Raw genomic sequence first — 18260 nt, 5'->3', positions numbered from 1 at the left:
GACGGAAAGACCCACAAACAAGCAAGACCTGAAGGCTGCGGCTGTAAAGGCCTGGCAAAGCATTAAGGAGGAAACCCAGCGTTTGGTGATGTCCATGGGTTCCAGACTTAAGGCAGTGATTGCCTCCAAAGGATTCACAACAAAATATTGAAAATAAAAATATTTTGTTTGGGTTTGGTTTATTTCTCCAATTACTTTTGACCTCCTAAAATGTGGAGTGTTTGTAAAGAAATGTGTACAATTCCTACAATTTCTATCAGATATTTTTGTTCAAACCTTCAAATTAAACGTTACAATCTGCACTTGAATTCTGTTGTAGAGGTTTCATTTAAAATCCAATGTGGTGGCATGCAGAGCCCAACTCGCCAAAATTGTGTCACTGTCCAAATATTTCTGGACCTAACTGTATAGATATAGATAGATAGATAGATAGATAGATAGATAGATAGATAGATAGATAGATAGATAGATAGATAGATAGATAGGACAAAACTATGGTATGTGTTTGCTGTTTACAAAGTAAAAAATGGCCAGGTTTTGCTTTTATTTTAATCTTTCTTTTTCTCCAGATTCTGCTGGGGGTTTTTTAAAGTTACCATACTGTTCTAAATATGTGGTCATTTTTACTTAGTAATAATTTTTATGTTTTTTGTCCAGGGTATGTGGCTCACAAGCTAATTATATAGATCAGCCTAAAGACACGCTTCCAGAGAATCATTTGGGCCACCCTCCCTTGATAAAGACCATAACAATCAACACTAAATAAAAAAGCTTATTTCTATGAAACTGTAAGGCAGATTTTAAGAAAGAAAAAAGCAGAGTACTCAAGGTCACCACAGAAATAAAATAGGAGTATTAACTAACTATTTTTGAGCAGGTGACAAGTCCTCTTTAAGTCTATGTAAAAAATGGTGTATATACTAAATGTAGATCTCAGGCAAACAGATTAAAAGAGCATGTTCCCAAAATGTATGTAAATGAAGGAACTTTGCATCACTTCTCATATTAAGAAATACAAATGAAGCATCCTTGGGGAAGGTTGTGCAAGTTTCCGTTAACGTGAGTAGTATTCTTTCACAGTTCATTGCAACTATTGCTTTGTAACTGTTAAATACTCAGAGCTTACATGAGATTATACTGCTTATAATATGATTATTTTTGTTTTGCAATCTGCTTGTAACAATTTTGTCTAGTTAACAAACATCTCTGGTAATCTGTTACATAGCTGCTTTTATTATTTTACGACCTTCAGCTTGATCTCAAGTCATGGCTTCTTGATGGATGAACGTTCTGTAGGAAGATCGATCTTGTGCAAGCCTAGATAGGTCCACCGGGGTCTTCTCTACCGTTTTCTTGATAGTATCAAGCCATCAGGTTGCTGGTCTTCCTCTTCACCTTGTTCCTTCTATTCTTCCGACCATTATGTCCTTCTCCAGTAATTGCTCTCTTCGTATGATGTGTCAAAAGTAGGCAAGGCTTAGCTTGGTGATCCTTGCTTCAAATGACATATCTGGCTTGATTTGTTCCAAAATATTTTTTTTTTAGTTCTTCTTGCCATCCATGGTTTTGATAACATCCTTCTTCAGCGCCACATTTTTAAAGGCCTTGTTTCTTCTGTCTTGTTTCTTTATTGGCCAGGTTTTGCATGTTACTACAGAAAAGACCAGACTATGTATGAGCTGTGTCTTCGTCATCAGTGAAATCTTCCTCGATTTGAGGACTTTTTCCAGTGACTTTATTATTGATTTGCCCTTAGCTATTGTATTGACTTCTGGTGTTGTCGCTGCATCTTGAGTGATCATTGATAGCTGCTATACAGACAGTAAACACTATGCTTATACTGTAGGACTTGTAACACTATCATAGTGAATACCTGTAAACACCACTATGGGGAGAACACTGCATAAACATTTCTACAACGTCCACAAAAAAAAAATTATAGCTGGATATTTTCATATACTCCATATACAGTTAACTCCCATCTGCCCCACCAGTTGTGGCTGCATTTAGCCAGAATAAATTTATCATATTAGAGATTTCACGTCCAAGTGAAAGTCAGATATGGTGTAGTACCCCAGACTGGCAACTAAGCAAGTCACAGAGCTGTACGACATCCAGCTACATCCGGGGCAGATAACAGCAGAAGCTGAAACATAGCGGTAATGAAATTTGTCATCGCTTTTAAAGGGTTTCAGAGACAGTATTTGTGTGAACCACTTTGCTTAGCAGGTCTTGCTATTCACCCTTTCAACCCTTATATACATTTTATATATATTGAGTATGGACTGTATGAACATCTAGTTTATATATTCTGGCACTTTATATACACTGTGCACAGAATTATTAGGCAAATGAGTATTTTGATCACATGATACTTTTTATACATGTTGTCCTACTAAGCTGTATAGACTTGAGAGCCAACTACCAATTAAGTAAATCAGGTGATGTGCATCTCTGTAATGAGGAGGGGGTGTGGTGTAATTACATCAACACCCTATATAAGGTGTGCTTAATTATTAGGCAACTTCCTTTCCTTTGGCAAAATGGGTCAGAAGAGAGATTTGACGGGCTCTGAAAAGTCCAAAATTGTGAGATGATTTGCAGAGGGATGCAGCAGTCTTGAAATTGCCAAACTTTTGAAGCATGATCACCGAACAATCAAGCGTTTCATGGCAAATAGCCAACAGGGTCGCAAGAAGCTTGTTGGGCAAAAAAGGTGCAAAATAACTGCTCTTGAATTGAGGAAAATTAAGCGTGAAGCTGCCAAGATGCCATTTGCCACACGTTTGGCCATATTTCAAAGCTGCAACATTACTGGAGTATCAAAAAGCACAAGATGTGCCATACTCAGGTACATGGCCAAGGTAAGGAAGCTGAAAAACGACCACCTTTGAACAAGAAACATAAGATAAAATGTCAAGGCTGGGCCAAGAAATATCTTAAGACTGATTTTTCAAAGGTTTTATGGACTGATGAAATGAGAGTGACTCTTGATGGGCCAGATGGATGGGCCAGAGGCTGGATCAGTAAAGGGCAGAGAGCTCCACTCCGACTCAGATGCCAGCAAGGTGGAGGTGAGGTACTGGTATGGGCTGATATCATCAAAGATGAACTTATGGGACCTTTTTGGGTTGAGGATGGAGTGAAGCTCAGCAGCTTGTCGTAGGTGATTTCGGAACCGAAAGCAGCAAACCCCCAAAACCGCTGTGGTGTGTGTCTGGGACCCACCTCTATGCGGCCCAGGTGTTTTTTTCAGTTTGCCGCCATCGCACGGGAAGCCACGCCCCTAAACGTTCAATCTGGGGTGTCTTCGCCAAACTTTTTTCCCCTAAAGGAAAAGCATAAAACACACACGTTTCAAGGACAACCTCAACTCCCAGACCTACTGCCAGTTTCTGGAAGACAACTTCTTCAAGCAGTGGTACAGGAAGAAGTCGGTATCGTTCAAGAAAAACATGATTTTCATGCAGGACAATGCTCCACCACATGCATGCAACTATTCCACAGCGTGGCTGGTCAGTAAAGGTCTAAAAGATGAAAAATAATGACATGGCCCACTTGTTCACCTGATCTGAACCCCATAGATAACCTGTGGTCCCTCATGAAATGTAAGATCTACAGGGAGGGAAAACAGTACACTCTCAGAACAGTGTCTGGGAGGCTGTGGTGGCTGCTGCACGCAATGTTGATTTTGTGCAGTTATATTGGTTTACCTGGTGAAAATAAACAAGTGTGATAGGAATATATTTGGTTTTTATTAAGTTGCTTAATAATTCTGCACAGTAATAGTTACCTGCAAAAACAGATATCCTCCTAAGATAGCCAAATCTAAAAAAAACCCACTCCAACTTCCAAAAATATTAAGCTTTGATATTTATGAGTCTTTTGGGTTGATTGAGAACATAGTTGTTGATCAATATTAAAAAATCCTTTAAAATACAACTTGCCTAATAATTCTGCACACGGTGTATATAATTTATTACCATATGACTGTTTACACTGTAATGTCCAATATTTTTATTCACATACATGTTGTATCTATGTAGTTAGAATACCAATTACACCAGTCTACTGATACCCATAATATCTAGAGTATGCATAATGCACTTTATTGTTTTATTACTTTTCTATTGCGTGTTGTACATATTTATTATTCCATATATAATATATATACACATTGACTAACAACTTGATGATATTCACTTGTACACATCATTCACACATTGTCCAAATATCCATTATCTGTTTTCAGATATTCGCATTTCACTAACATTTTAATATCATTAATATCCCCTTCACATTAAGACGTTATGTCTATTCCATCATCAGATCATTTTTCACCATTCTGCATTTCCACATATTATACATGATACTCTCTGGGGACATCTCCAGCAGCACGCATGTGCACTGGAGCTCAAGTGCTACCCCTGCCCCAGAATCTCTATGCGTGCTCTGCCGCGTAGCTCATCACAGAACATGTAATGGGACAAGTGACCGCGGTGATGTTTGCATGACGCGGACTCACAGTAAGATCCTACCAGCCACCCGAACAGTGCAAGTGTCGATGAGGCTAAACATCCATCTGTTTGGGCTCAGCATTTTTAAGCCTGGCACTCTATGATGTGACCACAACTCCTGATGAAGGCGCTAAGCTGGGGAACACACCATTCTGTGGACACACGCTTGTACGTTTTTCATGCAATCATTGACTAAATTGTCTTTTCCTTTTATATATTAATTTCTGACATTTCCATTTATTACTCACCATGGAGATCTGTCGTATTCCTGGAGTTTACACCTGTGACCTGATTACTCTATATTTGAGCACTTGCATCTTCATGTAATAATATACTTATCTGATTGAGCTCGCCACTCCAGGCTATAAGTAGCTACATGCGCTATGGCCTGTCTTATTTTCATATTTAAAGCTTCTCATGTTTATATGTAATTAGATAGTCTTTTGCATTACCCTTAACATAGCAATCTTAAGTTTCATTCATTTTATATTAACTCCTTTTTTCTAGCTAGTCTTTTTTTTCTGTTTTCTTTTTTTGTCTGCACACCAATTGTTATATTTTATTTTTGGGGGGACTGACCTACATATTTTTACCCCTGTTGCTCACTATTTTGAATCTTATATTATATTAACAATAGGTGGTTTTTACAACTATTTTGATTGTTACAACATTGATTCTACTGCATCTTAAAATTATACGACTATATATAATATCTGTTGTGTTGTTAAATTCATATGAGTGCATCATGTCTTAAGGGTGCTTTACACGCTGCAACATCGCTAGCGATCTCGTTAGCAATGTGACACGCCAGGTCGCAGATGCGATCTGTCGAGATCGCACATAGGTCGTTTTTAGCGCCAGTCGCATGTCTGATCTCGGCAGATCACATCTGCGATCTGACGTGTCACATCGCTAACAAGATCGCTAGCAATGTCGCAGCGTGTAAAACACCCTTTACACATTAACTATAATGCTCCACTTGAGTTTTTGGCGTCCTCATTTTTCTTGATGATTGTAGATCCATTTTTATTCCTTTTATATTAATAAAAATAATTCACTTTTACATGTATTATTGAGTTGTTTTTTTTCTTTCCTTTTGTACCAACCTGTCCTTATATTTACCCCCCATTTATTAAGAGCGAATTTCAAAAAATATGTTTTGGTGTTTTGATATTCAATATCACTTAGTTTTTATCACTTTTTTAACCCTGTACAGGGACCGGAATTTTGCTGCTGAGGCTTTTGGTGCGTGTCTACAGAGTACAGCGATTTGATAATGGGGTAATTAAGCCAAATCAAACAGTCGGAACCAACTACAAAATCAAGGGTTGGGGCGTAATCCAAAAAAATAATTAGTTGACTCACAGTACATAGTGGCATGCTAAGACCAGCATGGTATGACCAAGGTGCAAGACTCAAAAATATACAACTAAACAATAGGATAAAGAGTTGCACACCAGTCACAATGTATAGGGGAATAATGAAAAGCAGAACTACTATGGGAATACTAGACTGAAAAATACAATAAACTATTTGAAAAAAGTGAAAAACATGAAAATGGAATATGCATAACTGCAATGAATAATAGGAATGAGAGATGTTTAGCCATTGTATTGATCAATGCAAAAGAGCCCCAAAACCAAACACCAAGGTAATCTCTATTTTTGGGGTCCCTAACCTACGTGTAACCTCACCTGCAGTTAAAAAACTTACTCTGTATGGGAAGCAAAGGACCAAGCTATATATGTGAAATAAGACACATGGCTATGGGTGGGGCAGGGTTCTCAGACAGAAAATGCATACTAATTAAATAATGTGCGTCTGGAACACCAATGGTGTGAACAGGGTGCAAGACTCAAAAATATACAACTAAACAATAGGATAAAGAGTTGCACACAAGTCACAATGTATAAGGGAATAATGAAAAGCAGAACTGCTATGGGAATACTAGACTGAAAAATACAATGGACTATCTGAAAAAAGTGAAAAACATGAAAATGGTATCTGCATAACTGCTATGAATAATAGAAATGAGAGATGTTTAGCCATTGTATTGATATTTCACATATATAGCTTGGTCCTTTGCTTCCCATGCAGAGCAAGTTTTTTAACTGCAGGTGAGGTTACACGTAGGTTAGGGACCCCAAAAATAGAGATTACCTTGGCATTTGGTTTGGGGCTCTTTTGCATTGATCAATACAATGGCTAAACATCTCTCATTCCTATTATTCATAGCAGTTATGCACATACCATTTTCATGTTTTTAACTTTTTTCAGATAGTCCATTGTATTTTTCAGTCTAGTATTCCCATAGCAGTTCTGCTTTTCATTATTCCCCTATACATTGTGACTGGTGTGCAACTCTTTATCCTATTGCTAAGACCAGCGCTGCCCCCGCAAGTGACGTCACTTCGGGGGCGCCGCTGGGTACTCTGAGCGCACTGACAGTGTGCAATGTTCTGTGTTGCTGGCTCTACTGACCCGAGACTGCAACAGAGTGGATACAGTCACTGTGCAGATTGCACAGAGAGCAGGAAGTGACAGAGCAGCCCCTGAAATCAGTATCACTGATGACGCTTTATTTCAGGGAGGAGGCAAAGGCTGTGACAGTGACGACAGCCTCTGCCACCTGCTCTGATGAAGCTTTGTTTAAGTATCCCAGCATGCCCTGGGATTCTCAAATCAGGAGTATCCCAGCATGCACTGGGATTCTCAAACAAAGCATTATCAGACAGGATTTGGGAGGGGAAAATCAATAGTAGTTAGTGTAGTCAGGGAAGGGTAGGACATTTTTAATACAGCCATATTAGAAATTAGTTTAGATTGGGGCAATAAATAGGTAGCGATTTAGATTGAGATTTCTTCAGCCTTCAGACCACCCCTTTAAATTTCCTTGAGTACATAGTATTAAATAGTAACTGTATATGTCCCTGAAGATAACCCGAGTTGTAGAATAGGAAAAATTACTTCAAGGTCCAGTATTCCCCCTATTTATCAATCACTGAACAATCATTCTGAATGTACTAAGCGGTGAAGTTATTTGCCCATTGCTGATTACGTGAAGCCAAAGTTTCCTATTTATCATTGCCATCCTGACCAAGGGTCCATACTGAATACTTATAGACCAGAAAGCACATGCAGGATGCCGCACGTTAATAAAATTCAGAGCATGATGTAAAACTATTAGGGAAAAGTGACTGACAGATACCTGGTTGTTGGTTTCATTCCTAAGAGTTCTTGCCTCCTGGCGGATCTGATGTGAAGCGGATTGCTGCCTTTGAGCATTTGTAGAAATCAGCAAGTTGTTGGCATGCCAGTCTGGGACAGAGAAGCGGCTTCCTGGTTTCACACTTAAAGTAGCCATATCTGCTTAAAATAAATATTGTCATGTTAGCTATAAGCGTGCTGTCCTTATCTGCCGCCCCTGATTACTTACTGTGGTAGTCGTGGTGCTGGATTAGGTGGAATAAGCAGACACTCACACAGATGGTAAACCAAAGTCTCTAGGCACCGCAGTCTCTACGGGGAAGGCCCGTCCAGGTCCCGCTCCCACCAGTGTCACTTGGTAAGTCCGGAGCCCTGCCTCTGAACAAATTGATTGACCGTTGTGGCCCCTCGGCTTGAAGCTTTCGGGGCCCCGATACCCGTGTGTATGGCAGCTGTGCTCTTCATGGCTGGCACTTGGGATTTTAGTTGGTTGTGTAGTTTGGAGAACCCTATCCCCCGCGTTGTGCTGATGCCTTCAATCTCTGAGCTCTTGGGGAAAGTTCATAAAGAGACTATCCTCCACAGGTTAATTATCAAGGCGCTTGAAGCTCTTCCATGATCTAGGGTCCTGTACCCCGCTGTGCTCGGTACCGGTAAGTTCTTTTGGGCTTGCTGGTGCCGACAGTCCTACACGACTATGTCTGTTGCACCCCTTTCCAACGTCACTACTACCGGTCCCCGACTCCTGTGGTCCCAGACCACCGTCTGTGACCCAACCTGTCGCCTCCCTGGGAGCTCCAACTCCCTAGCTCCTCACTCTTTGAGGGCTAACTCTCAACTCTCCTCCTTCAGCTCCCCAGGAGCTACCACTCCAGCTCCTCTCATGCTGAGAGTTGACACTGTTCTGACTCAGTCCCTCCCACCAGTCTGCCTGACCCCTAGGTGGGCGGCCCTGCTCCAACTTGACTCCAACCCACTGGTGTGTCTGTACAGGTCTGGTGTGGGGTATGGTTGGGATTTGTAGTGCGGAGCTTAGTGACACTGTTGATGGGAACCTGGAACCATGGGCGGTAGGCCCTGCACCCTGGGGGACAGGATGCAGTTCCCTGTAGCACCCTGATGTAGTCAGGGGTGCTACACTTATATAGATGAAGTTGGTGGCTACCAGAAGGAGTATGAATGGCTACTAACATGATGAGATTTTTGCAAAACGTTGTTGTTATTATAGGGGTTCTCCTTAGTGGATTAGTGCTCAGTTCCATGCCCAGCTGTTCCATACCTTGCCCAGCTTTTCCGTACCATGCCCAGCTGTTCCATGCCATTCCCACCTGTTAGGTACTATACCCAGCTGTTCCGTACCATGCCCAGCTGTTCCGTGCCATTACCAGCTGTTAGGTACGATGCCCAGCTGTTCCATGCCATTCCCAGCTGTTAGATACCATGCCCAGCTGTTTCATGCCATTCCCAGCTGTTAAGTACCATGCACCGGCTGTTCCATGCCATTCCCACCTGTTAGGTACCATACCCAACTGTTCCGTACCATGCCCAGCTATTCCGTACCATGCCCAGCTGTTCCGTACCATGCCGAGCTGTTCCGTACCATGCCCAGCTGTTCCGTGCCATTCCCAGCTGTTAGGTACCATGCCCAGCTGTTTCGTGCCATTCCCAGCTGTTCCGTGCAATGCCTAGCTGTTCCGTGCCATGCCTAGCTGTTCCGTGCCATGCCCAGGTGTTCCGCACGATGCCCAGCTGTTCCGTGCCATGCCCAGCTGTTCCGTACCATGCCCAGCTGTTCCGTGCCATGCCCAGCTGTTCCGTGCCATGCCCAGCTGTTCCGTGCCATGCCCAGCTGTTCCGTGCTATTACCAGCTGTTCCGTGCCATGCCCTATATAACCTAAACCATGCCCAGCTGTTCCGTACCATGCCCAGCTAGTCCGTACCATGCCCAGCTGTTCCATGCCATGTCCAGCTTTTAGGTACCATGCCCAGCTGTTCCGTGCCATGCCCAGCTGTTCCGTGCCATGCCCAACTGTTCCATACCATGCCGGACTACAAATTTAGCTAATATGTCCCGTCATATATGGAACTAGGGAATCATCATGTGCCTCAAAATCCATTCCTTTTAAAGAGGACTTTTTACTTGATTTTTAAACTAAATTGAGTATCTCCTCCACTCTGAAGTTGCCGCTCTTCCACTGATTGTGAAACAGTTTTTCTTTTTCTTCTATGTCCTTCTGGTCCAAAGTGATGTCCTCAGATAATAAAGATGCAAATTTTCCCTTCAACCAACTGTGCGTGTACCACCGAAACTCTCTATCCTCACAACCAAAATTTTGTCTTGCCAACATCAGAGGAAAAAGAGCAAACACCCATGGAGAAGTTCTGTGGTACATGTCCAATTGATTGACGGAATTTTTTTTTATTTATTTCTAACTTTGGATTTGAGGGGCTCAGAAAAAAAAAGTAAAACTGTTCCATAATCAGTGGCGCAGTGGCACATGGAGAAAATTATTGATTTTAAAGCGCACCAATCACTAGGATTTTCCTATATAACCTAAACCCAGTGCTACACTGGCGCTATCAGGCTGATTCTCTACATGCCTTTAGTTGTTAGCTCGAATGTTTAGGTTTTGAAATACAAGCAAGTAAAGTTACAGAAATGTACAGCTTTTTGATTGGCAGCAGCTGCCAAATAGCTAATATGTGGGTGGGATTTTGCTATCTATTCCCGCCCCTGCTTGCTGCCTGGCCTCTATAGATGCTGGACTGTATGGGCTCCTTCCAGGTATGAGTCATTTCTGTCACGTGATAGGGGTGTGTTAGAAATGCAGCCCATACAGTATAGCATCTACAGAGACCAGACAGCAGACATTGGCAGGAACAGGTAGCAAAATCCGACCCACCTATTAGCTATTCGGCAGTTGCTGCCAATTAAAAAGCTGTACATTTCATAAACTTTACTTGCTTATATTCCAAAAGCTATACATCCAATCTGACCACTACAGGTATATATAGAATCAGCCTGATAGTGCCAGTATAGCACTGGCTTTAGGTTATATAGGAAACTCCTGGTGATTAGTGCGCTTTAAACCTTAAAGGATGTATACTGTAAGGATCGGTACTGTACACTAATTATCTTTACTGTGCCACCAATTGTGTGTATTTATGTATGTGTGTGTGTGTGGGCGGAGGAATGTATGTGTGTGGAAGGGGGTAGTGTCTGTGTGTGTTTCTTTTGGGGGGGAAGTATTTAAGTGTGTGTATGTAAAGCGGGGAGTGTATATGTAGCGCCCCTGAGCCACTCAGGGCACTACAAGGAATTGCATCCTTTTGGGGATGTATGACCTACTCCCTGGGAAATGGAGTACCAGTGCCGATACCACCAAAGCACAACCAAAATCCTAGTTCTCCACTCCACACCGGGCATAGAGGGTTAACCATGTAAGGGGATGGTTGCCATGGAAGGAACGAGTCCCAGGATTTGCCAGCCTGGTGGGAAGGGTCGGTAGTCTGTCTAGAGAAGTGAAGTGCACAGAGAGGTGTGCTGATGTGCCAGAGCTGGGTCCATGCAGCGGTGACCCCGGAGAGAGGTCGCCAGGGCGGGTACAGACAAGTACTGCTGGGACCGGAGCATGCACAGGGCACAGGACCCTAGATCAGGCGCCAGTTCTACACGGCTTGATAAATACCTGCCCGGTGAGGACACCTTCATGGACTTCACCAAACCAAATAATCCAGGGGCATCAGCAGTAAACTAGAATTGGGGTCCGGACACTTACCTCCCCACAGGGTCTGCACTGCCCGCCGTATGGAGAGGGAGACTCTACCCCCAACAAGGGACAGTCGGGCCCCAAACGCTTCACGCTACGGGGACCCAACCAACAGAGTGTGCCGGGGACAGAGCAACCTGGGTCACTACATTGGCACTGATACTCCAAGGGACCTGAACCAGTAATCCAAGGGCCTGAGTGAGTAGAGACTGTTCAAGACAACCTGGCGTGGTCTCCATTATTACCCCGACATATCTCCTAGGCGCGGCCCGACCTGCGGAGGGCCTAACACCATTACTGCAACCACCAGCTCTGGGAGTACCCACATTTAGTAGCGGTGGTTCTCCATCTTTAACCGCAAACCGCAGGTGGCGTCACGAACATTAACTCTTTTATCTCCCCTGTAAATACCCCTTTTACAAAAGAAGCCACAGGGCATGGGACCGGGCAACGGCCACCAGAGTGACATCCCCATTTGCAACCGCCCAGGACCGAGCACCCCCTTCCCTGGGCGTGACAGCTTCTTTTTCTGGCGTCACGAACAGGATACGAACAAGGCCCGTTAACACGGGTGACGTGTGCCTTAAGTCACTGTATTTAATGGACTGTTTGTGTAAAGACTGTCGACATCTTTAATTCTGAAAAACTGCTGCGCCATCACTGTGCCCAAAAGAGCGCGAAAAGCTGACCCTGCCCCCTGGGAGTGGCAACATGCAAAAGTGAAACTAAACACAGGAAGCCGGTAGGGCGCCTGCAGAATGCACCCTGGCATACGGAAGCGACACCAGCTCTGCAGCGCTAAAGCAGCACTCCTGCAAAAGACAAGATGTCTGTCCCTCCAGCCCGCTGAACTATGCCCTGGCTTGAAGTGGAGCTGGATCGGCTGGTCTCCGGATGCGGCTGCAGATGATTCAGCAGATCGAGCACTGGCGCAAGGAGATTATGTAGATGGTGGTGGCGCTTCAGACCCAAGCAGAACGGGTTCTGCACGAGGAGCGGTACCAGGAGCCGGAAAGCGTGGGAACCTCCTCTGCCCCGCTCGTCCCCATGGTCGCGGAACCAGTAACACCCGTGCCCGCTGACCTGCTGGTAACACCGGATCCTCCGACCGCGGCCAGACCAGACCAGGCCGCAGCGCCTCCGTCCACGGCCAGACCAGACCAGGCCGCAACGCCTCCATCCACGGCCAGACCAGACCAGGCAGCAACGCCTCCGTCCACAACCGGACCGGACCCAGCTAGGACGCAGCCCTGGAACACCCGACGACCACGAGAGAAGGCGCCGGTGACCAGCCCAACCTGAAATCCGCTAACAGTGATCCGGATGCGGGTTATTCGGGTTCGGGGAGCGTGAGGTTCGAGAGGGAGTCTGGTATGGCTACTGCGGCACAGAGGACTGTCGTTAATGAGAAGGTGGAGAGAGCCTGCCAAGTGAACATCCGGCAGCTGAACCAGGAGCAGAAGGCCCGGGCTGCCAAGAAAAGGCAATTGACGGCCCGAGATTTGCCAAGCCACCTGGGGAGCCCGTGGGGTCCGGTACCAGGGCACCGTAGACAAGTTTGACCAGCAGAAAGGTTGAGGGTTTATAAAGGAGCCCGGTATGCAAGCTGGCATATTTGTGTTCCACAGAGATGTGCTGAACCACCTGAAACAGGGACTGCACCTGGGTGATGTGGTCACGTATACCAGGCACCACGGAGAGAGGGGCTGGTATGCTTTGGATGTGCAGAAGATCCGTGATCTGTCCCTGCCAGCTCCTCCTACTCCCTCACAATTTCCAAAGTCCTCCACGCTGTGGTAGCGGAACCAGGCTACCGCAGCAGTTGAAAAGTTCAAATGTTATATGTTTGCTATATGCTTTAAAAATCTGCATAATCATTTGAAAATATTTTGAAAAATGTGATAATTCCTGGAAAAATAACCTGATTTTCTACAAGTTAATTTAAAAATCGACCCAGGCTGCAGGACTGGCAGCAGACAACACAAACTTGTGTCTTGTAAATAGTTGCACCATGTGTGCCTCCCGGAGTAATCCTTTTAGCCATCAGGGCACTGATAACACCAGCAAGGAGAGGCAGATTGGAGGAAAGGTCTGGGATAGAGATGGCCCAGACCTGGTCACCACTGGGTCCGGTGACCTGCCTCCTTAGAGGGTTTTGGGGACCAGGACCTTTTGGGTGGTGGGTTGATGGGGGAGGTTACTGCAAAGTTTAAGAAATGAGCGTCCACTGTGTGGGAAGAATGTTATGCATTAATCTGTTTACCTTTTATTGCGGTTAAATAAAAAAATAAAAACTCTATTTTTGCTTACAGCCCGAGGACGTGCTGTGTTTAACCAAGGGGGAATGTAGCGCCCCTGAGCCACACAGGGCACTACAAGGAACTGCATCCTCTTGGGGATGCAGGACCTACCCCCTGGGACCTGGAGTACCAGTGCCGATACTACCAAAGCACAACCAAAATCCTAGTTCTCCACTTTACACCGGGCATAGAGGGTTAACCATGTAAGGGGATGGTTGCCATGGAAGTAACCAGTCCCAGGATTAGCCAGCCTGGTGGGAGGGGTCAGGAGTCAGTCTAGAGAAGTGAAGCGCACAGAGAGGTGTGCGGACGTGCCGAAGCTGGGTCCGTGCAACGGTGAGCCCGGGGGCACGGGAGAGAGGTCGCCAGGACAGGTACGGACAAGTACCGCTGGGACCGGAGCACGCACGTGGCACAGGGCCCTAGATCAGGCAGGCGCCAGTTCTACACAGCTTGATAAATACCTGCCCAGTGAGGACACCTTCATGGACTTCACCAAACCAAATAATCCGGGGGCATCAGCAGTAAACTAGGATCGGGGTTCGGACACTTACCTCCCCACAGGGTCCACACTGCCCGCCGTACAGAGAAGGAGACTGTACCCCCAAAAGGGGCAGTCGGGCCCAAAACGCTCCACTCTACGGGGACCCAACCAACAGAGAGTGCCGGGAACAAAGAAAACCTGGGTCACTACATTGGCACTGATACTCCAAGGGACCTGAACCAGTAATCCAAGGGCCTGAGTGAGTAGAGACTGTTCAAGACAACCTGGTGTGGTCTCCATTATTACCCTGACACATCTCCCAGGCACGGCCCTACCTGCGGAGGGCCTAACACCATTGCTGCAATCACCACCAGCTCTAGGAGTACCCACATTCAGCAGCGGCGGTTCTCCATCATTAACCGCAACCCGCAGATGGCGTCACAAACATTAACTCTGATCTCCCCTGTAAAATACCCCTGTTACAAAAGAAGCCCCAGGGACCAGGCAACGGCCACCAGGGTGACATCCCCATTTGCAACCGCCTGGGACCGAGCACCCCCTTCCCTGGGCGAAACATATATGTCTGAGGAGGTGGAGTGTATGTGTGTGTGGGGAGGAGGGAAAGTGTGTGTGTGTGTGTGTGTGTGTGTGTATGGGAGGGGGGATTGTGCATGTATGTGGGAAAAAGAGTATGTGTGGAGTTTGTATGTGTGGAAGGAGGAGTGTTTGTGTGTTTGTTTTGGGGGAAGTGTGTGAATGCAGAGGGGGGAGTGTGTGTGAGTGGGGAAAAGATTATGTGTGTGGACGTAGTGTGTGGGATGGTGGAGTGTGCATGTCTGTGGGGCAAAGGAGTGTGTACGGAGGGGAGTGTGTGGTGTGTGGGGGAGGGGTGTGTGTGGGGGGAGGAGTGTGTGTGGGGGGAAGCGTGTGAGTGGAGAGGAGGAGCGTGTGAGTGGGGAGGAGGAGCGTGTGAGTGGGGAAAAGATTATGTGTGGGGAGGTAGTGTGTGTGGGATGGTGGAGTGTGCATGTCTGTGGGGCAAAGGAGCGTGTGTGGAGGGCAGTGTGTGGTTTGTTGGGAGTGGGGAGGAGGAGCGTGTGAGTGGGGAGGAGGAGCGTGTGAGTGGGGAAAAGATTATGTGTGGGGAGGTAGTTTGTGTGGGATGGTGGAGTGTGCATGTCTGTGGGGCAAAGGAGCATGTGTAAAGGGCAGTGTGTGGTGTGTGGGGAGTGGGGAGGAGCGTGTGAGTGGGGAGGAGGAGCGTGTGTGGTGCGAGGAGTGTGTGTGGGGAAAAGATTATGTGTGGGGAGGTAGTGTGTGTGAGATGGTGGAGTGTGCATGTCTGTGGGGCAAAGGAGTGTGTGCTGAGGGGAGTGTGTGGTGTGTGGGGGATGAGTGTGTGTGAGGGGAGGAGTGTGTGTGGGGGAGGAACGTGTGAGTGGGGAGGAGGAGCGTGTGAATGGGGAGGAGGAGCGTGTGTGGGGCGAGGAGTGTGTGTGTGGGGAAAAGATTATGTGTGGGGAGGTAGTATGTGTGAGATGGTGGAGTGTGCATGTCTGTGGGGCAAAGGAGTGTGTGCGGAGGGGAGTGTGTGGTGTGTGGGGGAGGAGTGTGAGTGGGGAGGAGGAGCGTGAGTGGGGAAAAGATTATGTGTGGGGAGGTAGTGTGTGTGGTATAGTGGGGTGTGCATGTCTGTGGGGCAAAGGAGTGTGTGTGGAGGGGAGTGTGTGGGAGGGGAGAGGTGTGTGTGAGGGAGAGGAGTGTGTGGGGGAGGATGTGTGGGAGGGAAGAGGTGTGTGTGAGGGTGGTGTGTGTGGGTGAAGGGGGAGAAGTGTGTGTGTGGGAGAGAGGAGTGTGGGGGGAGAGGAGTGTGTGGGGGAGGAGTGTGTGGGAGGGAGAGGAGTGTGTGGGGTAGGAGTGTGTGGGGGAGGAGTGTGTGGGGGAGGAGTGTGTGGGGGAGGAGTGTGTGGTGGAGGAGTGTGTGGGGGAGGAGTGTGTGGGAGGGGAGAGGTGTGTGTGAGGGAGAGGAGTGTGTGGGGGAGGAGTGTGTGGGAGGGGAGAGGTGTGTGTGAGGGAGAGGAGTGTGTGGGGGAGGAGTGTGTGGGAGGGAGAGGAGTGTGTGGGGTAGGAGTGTGTGGGGGAGGAGTGTGTGGGGGAGGAGTGTGTGGGGGAGGAGTGTGTGGTGGAGGAGTGTGTGGGGGAGGAGTGTGTGGGAGGGGAGAGGTGTGTGTGAGGGTGGTGTGTGTGGGTGAAGGGGGAGAAGTGTGTGTGTGGGAGAGAGGAGTGTGGGGGGAGAGGAGTGTGGGGGGAGAGGAGTGTGTGGGGGAAGAGTAGTGTGTGGGAGAGAGGAGTGTGGGGGGAGAGGAGTATACACATGCAAACAGTATAGCAGCACATAGAAGTTACATTTGAACCAGATTCATTGTCCGGATGCGTGTCCCTATAGGTCCCTATGGAACAGGGCTAATTCCGGATGCTGAAATGAGTGTGGTCCACGGAACCACTGATTGTAATGCTCCTATGCATTGCCTACAATGAACCCACCAGTCAAATGGCTGATAACAGAGAGCAATAGACTACATGACGCTGAAGAATGTAGATCAGACAGACATACAGAGTCTGGGATATACATAGTACAGTACAGCGCATATACATGGGTCAGGGCTGGGTGAATAAAGGAACAGCACTCAGTAACCCCTCCGGAGCCATGGCCATGTCATATAACCTACTTACCGCATACAGCGCTTTACACTTGTTCTTTGACAGTCGCTAACTAAGGTGCCTGCGCTGCGCCGAGTCTCATGGAGCCGTTTCCAGGGGAACGAAGAACGACCAATCATCGCTCAGTGATCTAGTTTACAGGTTACCTAGTAACGCAACACGTGACTTAGTCGTGCACGCCGCGCGCTGCAGGCAGCACAGGTGGGGCGAGTGTAGTCCAGTCAGCAGCGATAGGGCTGATGTGAGGGCGCAGTGACGTCACTGCACAGCATGAGGTATACCCCGGAGCACACGGGCGGGAGCGCGGCCTCAGTGTGCGGTGTTGGCCCCTATCAGTGCAAGACAAATGTATTGTTCTGCTGTGAATTAGCAATATGGAGGCAAAAACGTTGGCTGTTGTCCTATAGCAAACCTGTAAAAAAAAAAAAACCTGCGCCGCAGTGTGTGAACGCAGCACTAGAGAGCTGACTAGCGCAGTACCGGCTCATCATGACTGACCGTCCAGCTCCTTTTTGTGTATTTGGCTCTTGGCTCTGTAGGGGATGTTTGCCCATTTGTAGAATGCATATTTTCTGTCTACTTCCGGTTTGTCTGGACGAGTCGCCGATCGCTCACATTTTGCCCATTTCCAATCTTCGGCTGCTTTCACACATCCGCTTTTTGCAGTGCGGCACAATACAGCGCTCTGCTGAAAAACCGCAACCGTTTTTTTTTTGCCGCTGGTTGCGTTTTTTCCCGCATAGACTTGCATTAGCGCTGTATTGTGCCGCATGGCCTGGCGTTGCGTCCGTTTTTTGCCGGATGCGGCATATTTAGCCCATGCGGCAGCCGGATGGAACATTGCCTGGCACGTTCTTTTGTGCGGTGAAAAAACCGCATCGCGCCGGATCCGGCGCGATTTACAATGCAAGCCTATGGATACCGGATGCGGTTTGTTGCAATGCGCATGCTCATTATCAAGCCGCATCCATCAAAAAACGGACGGGCCGCATGGAAAAACATGCAACGGATACAGTTTGTTCGCCGCATCCGTTGAGCCGCACTGCAAAAAATGTGTGAAAGCAGCCTTAGGTGCTGCCAGTGCTGCCAGGTGCTGCACCCCTACTGGTGTTAGGGCCTTGTCTTCCCGATAAGTCCTGCCTGTTTAGCAGCGTCTTCTAGAACAGGTTTTCAGCCTGTGAATGGCACCAAAGAACTGGTTAATATGCTGGATTTACCACACAATAAGCACAGCATTGCCCTTTCCGTAGCTCATAATGG

General features: G+C 47.0%; 1 protein-coding gene across 1 annotated transcript in view; it reads right to left on the bottom strand.

Moving 5' to 3' along the window:
* Positions 1-17116, bottom strand: part of TEKT2 (tektin 2) — a 93774-nt gene extending 76658 nt beyond the window's left edge. The window contains exons 1-2 of the mRNA XM_075334064.1: positions 17013-17116; positions 7726-7883 (exon numbers count right to left, since the gene is read on the bottom strand). Of these exons, the coding sequence (XP_075190179.1) occupies positions 7726-7881 (156 nt within the window). The 5' untranslated portion in view covers positions 7882-7883; positions 17013-17116. The remainder of the gene's footprint in view (positions 1-7725; positions 7884-17012) is intronic.
* Between the last annotated feature and the right edge of the window lie 1144 nt (positions 17117-18260).

The sequence above is a fragment of the Anomaloglossus baeobatrachus genome, chromosome 2 (assembly GCF_048569485.1).
Source record: "Anomaloglossus baeobatrachus isolate aAnoBae1 chromosome 2, aAnoBae1.hap1, whole genome shotgun sequence".
In the NCBI taxonomy this organism is placed as follows: Eukaryota; Metazoa; Chordata; class Amphibia; order Anura; family Aromobatidae; genus Anomaloglossus; species Anomaloglossus baeobatrachus.
The sequence above is the reverse complement of the archived record's forward strand: the minus strand, read 5'-3'. Positions and strand labels throughout refer to the sequence as shown.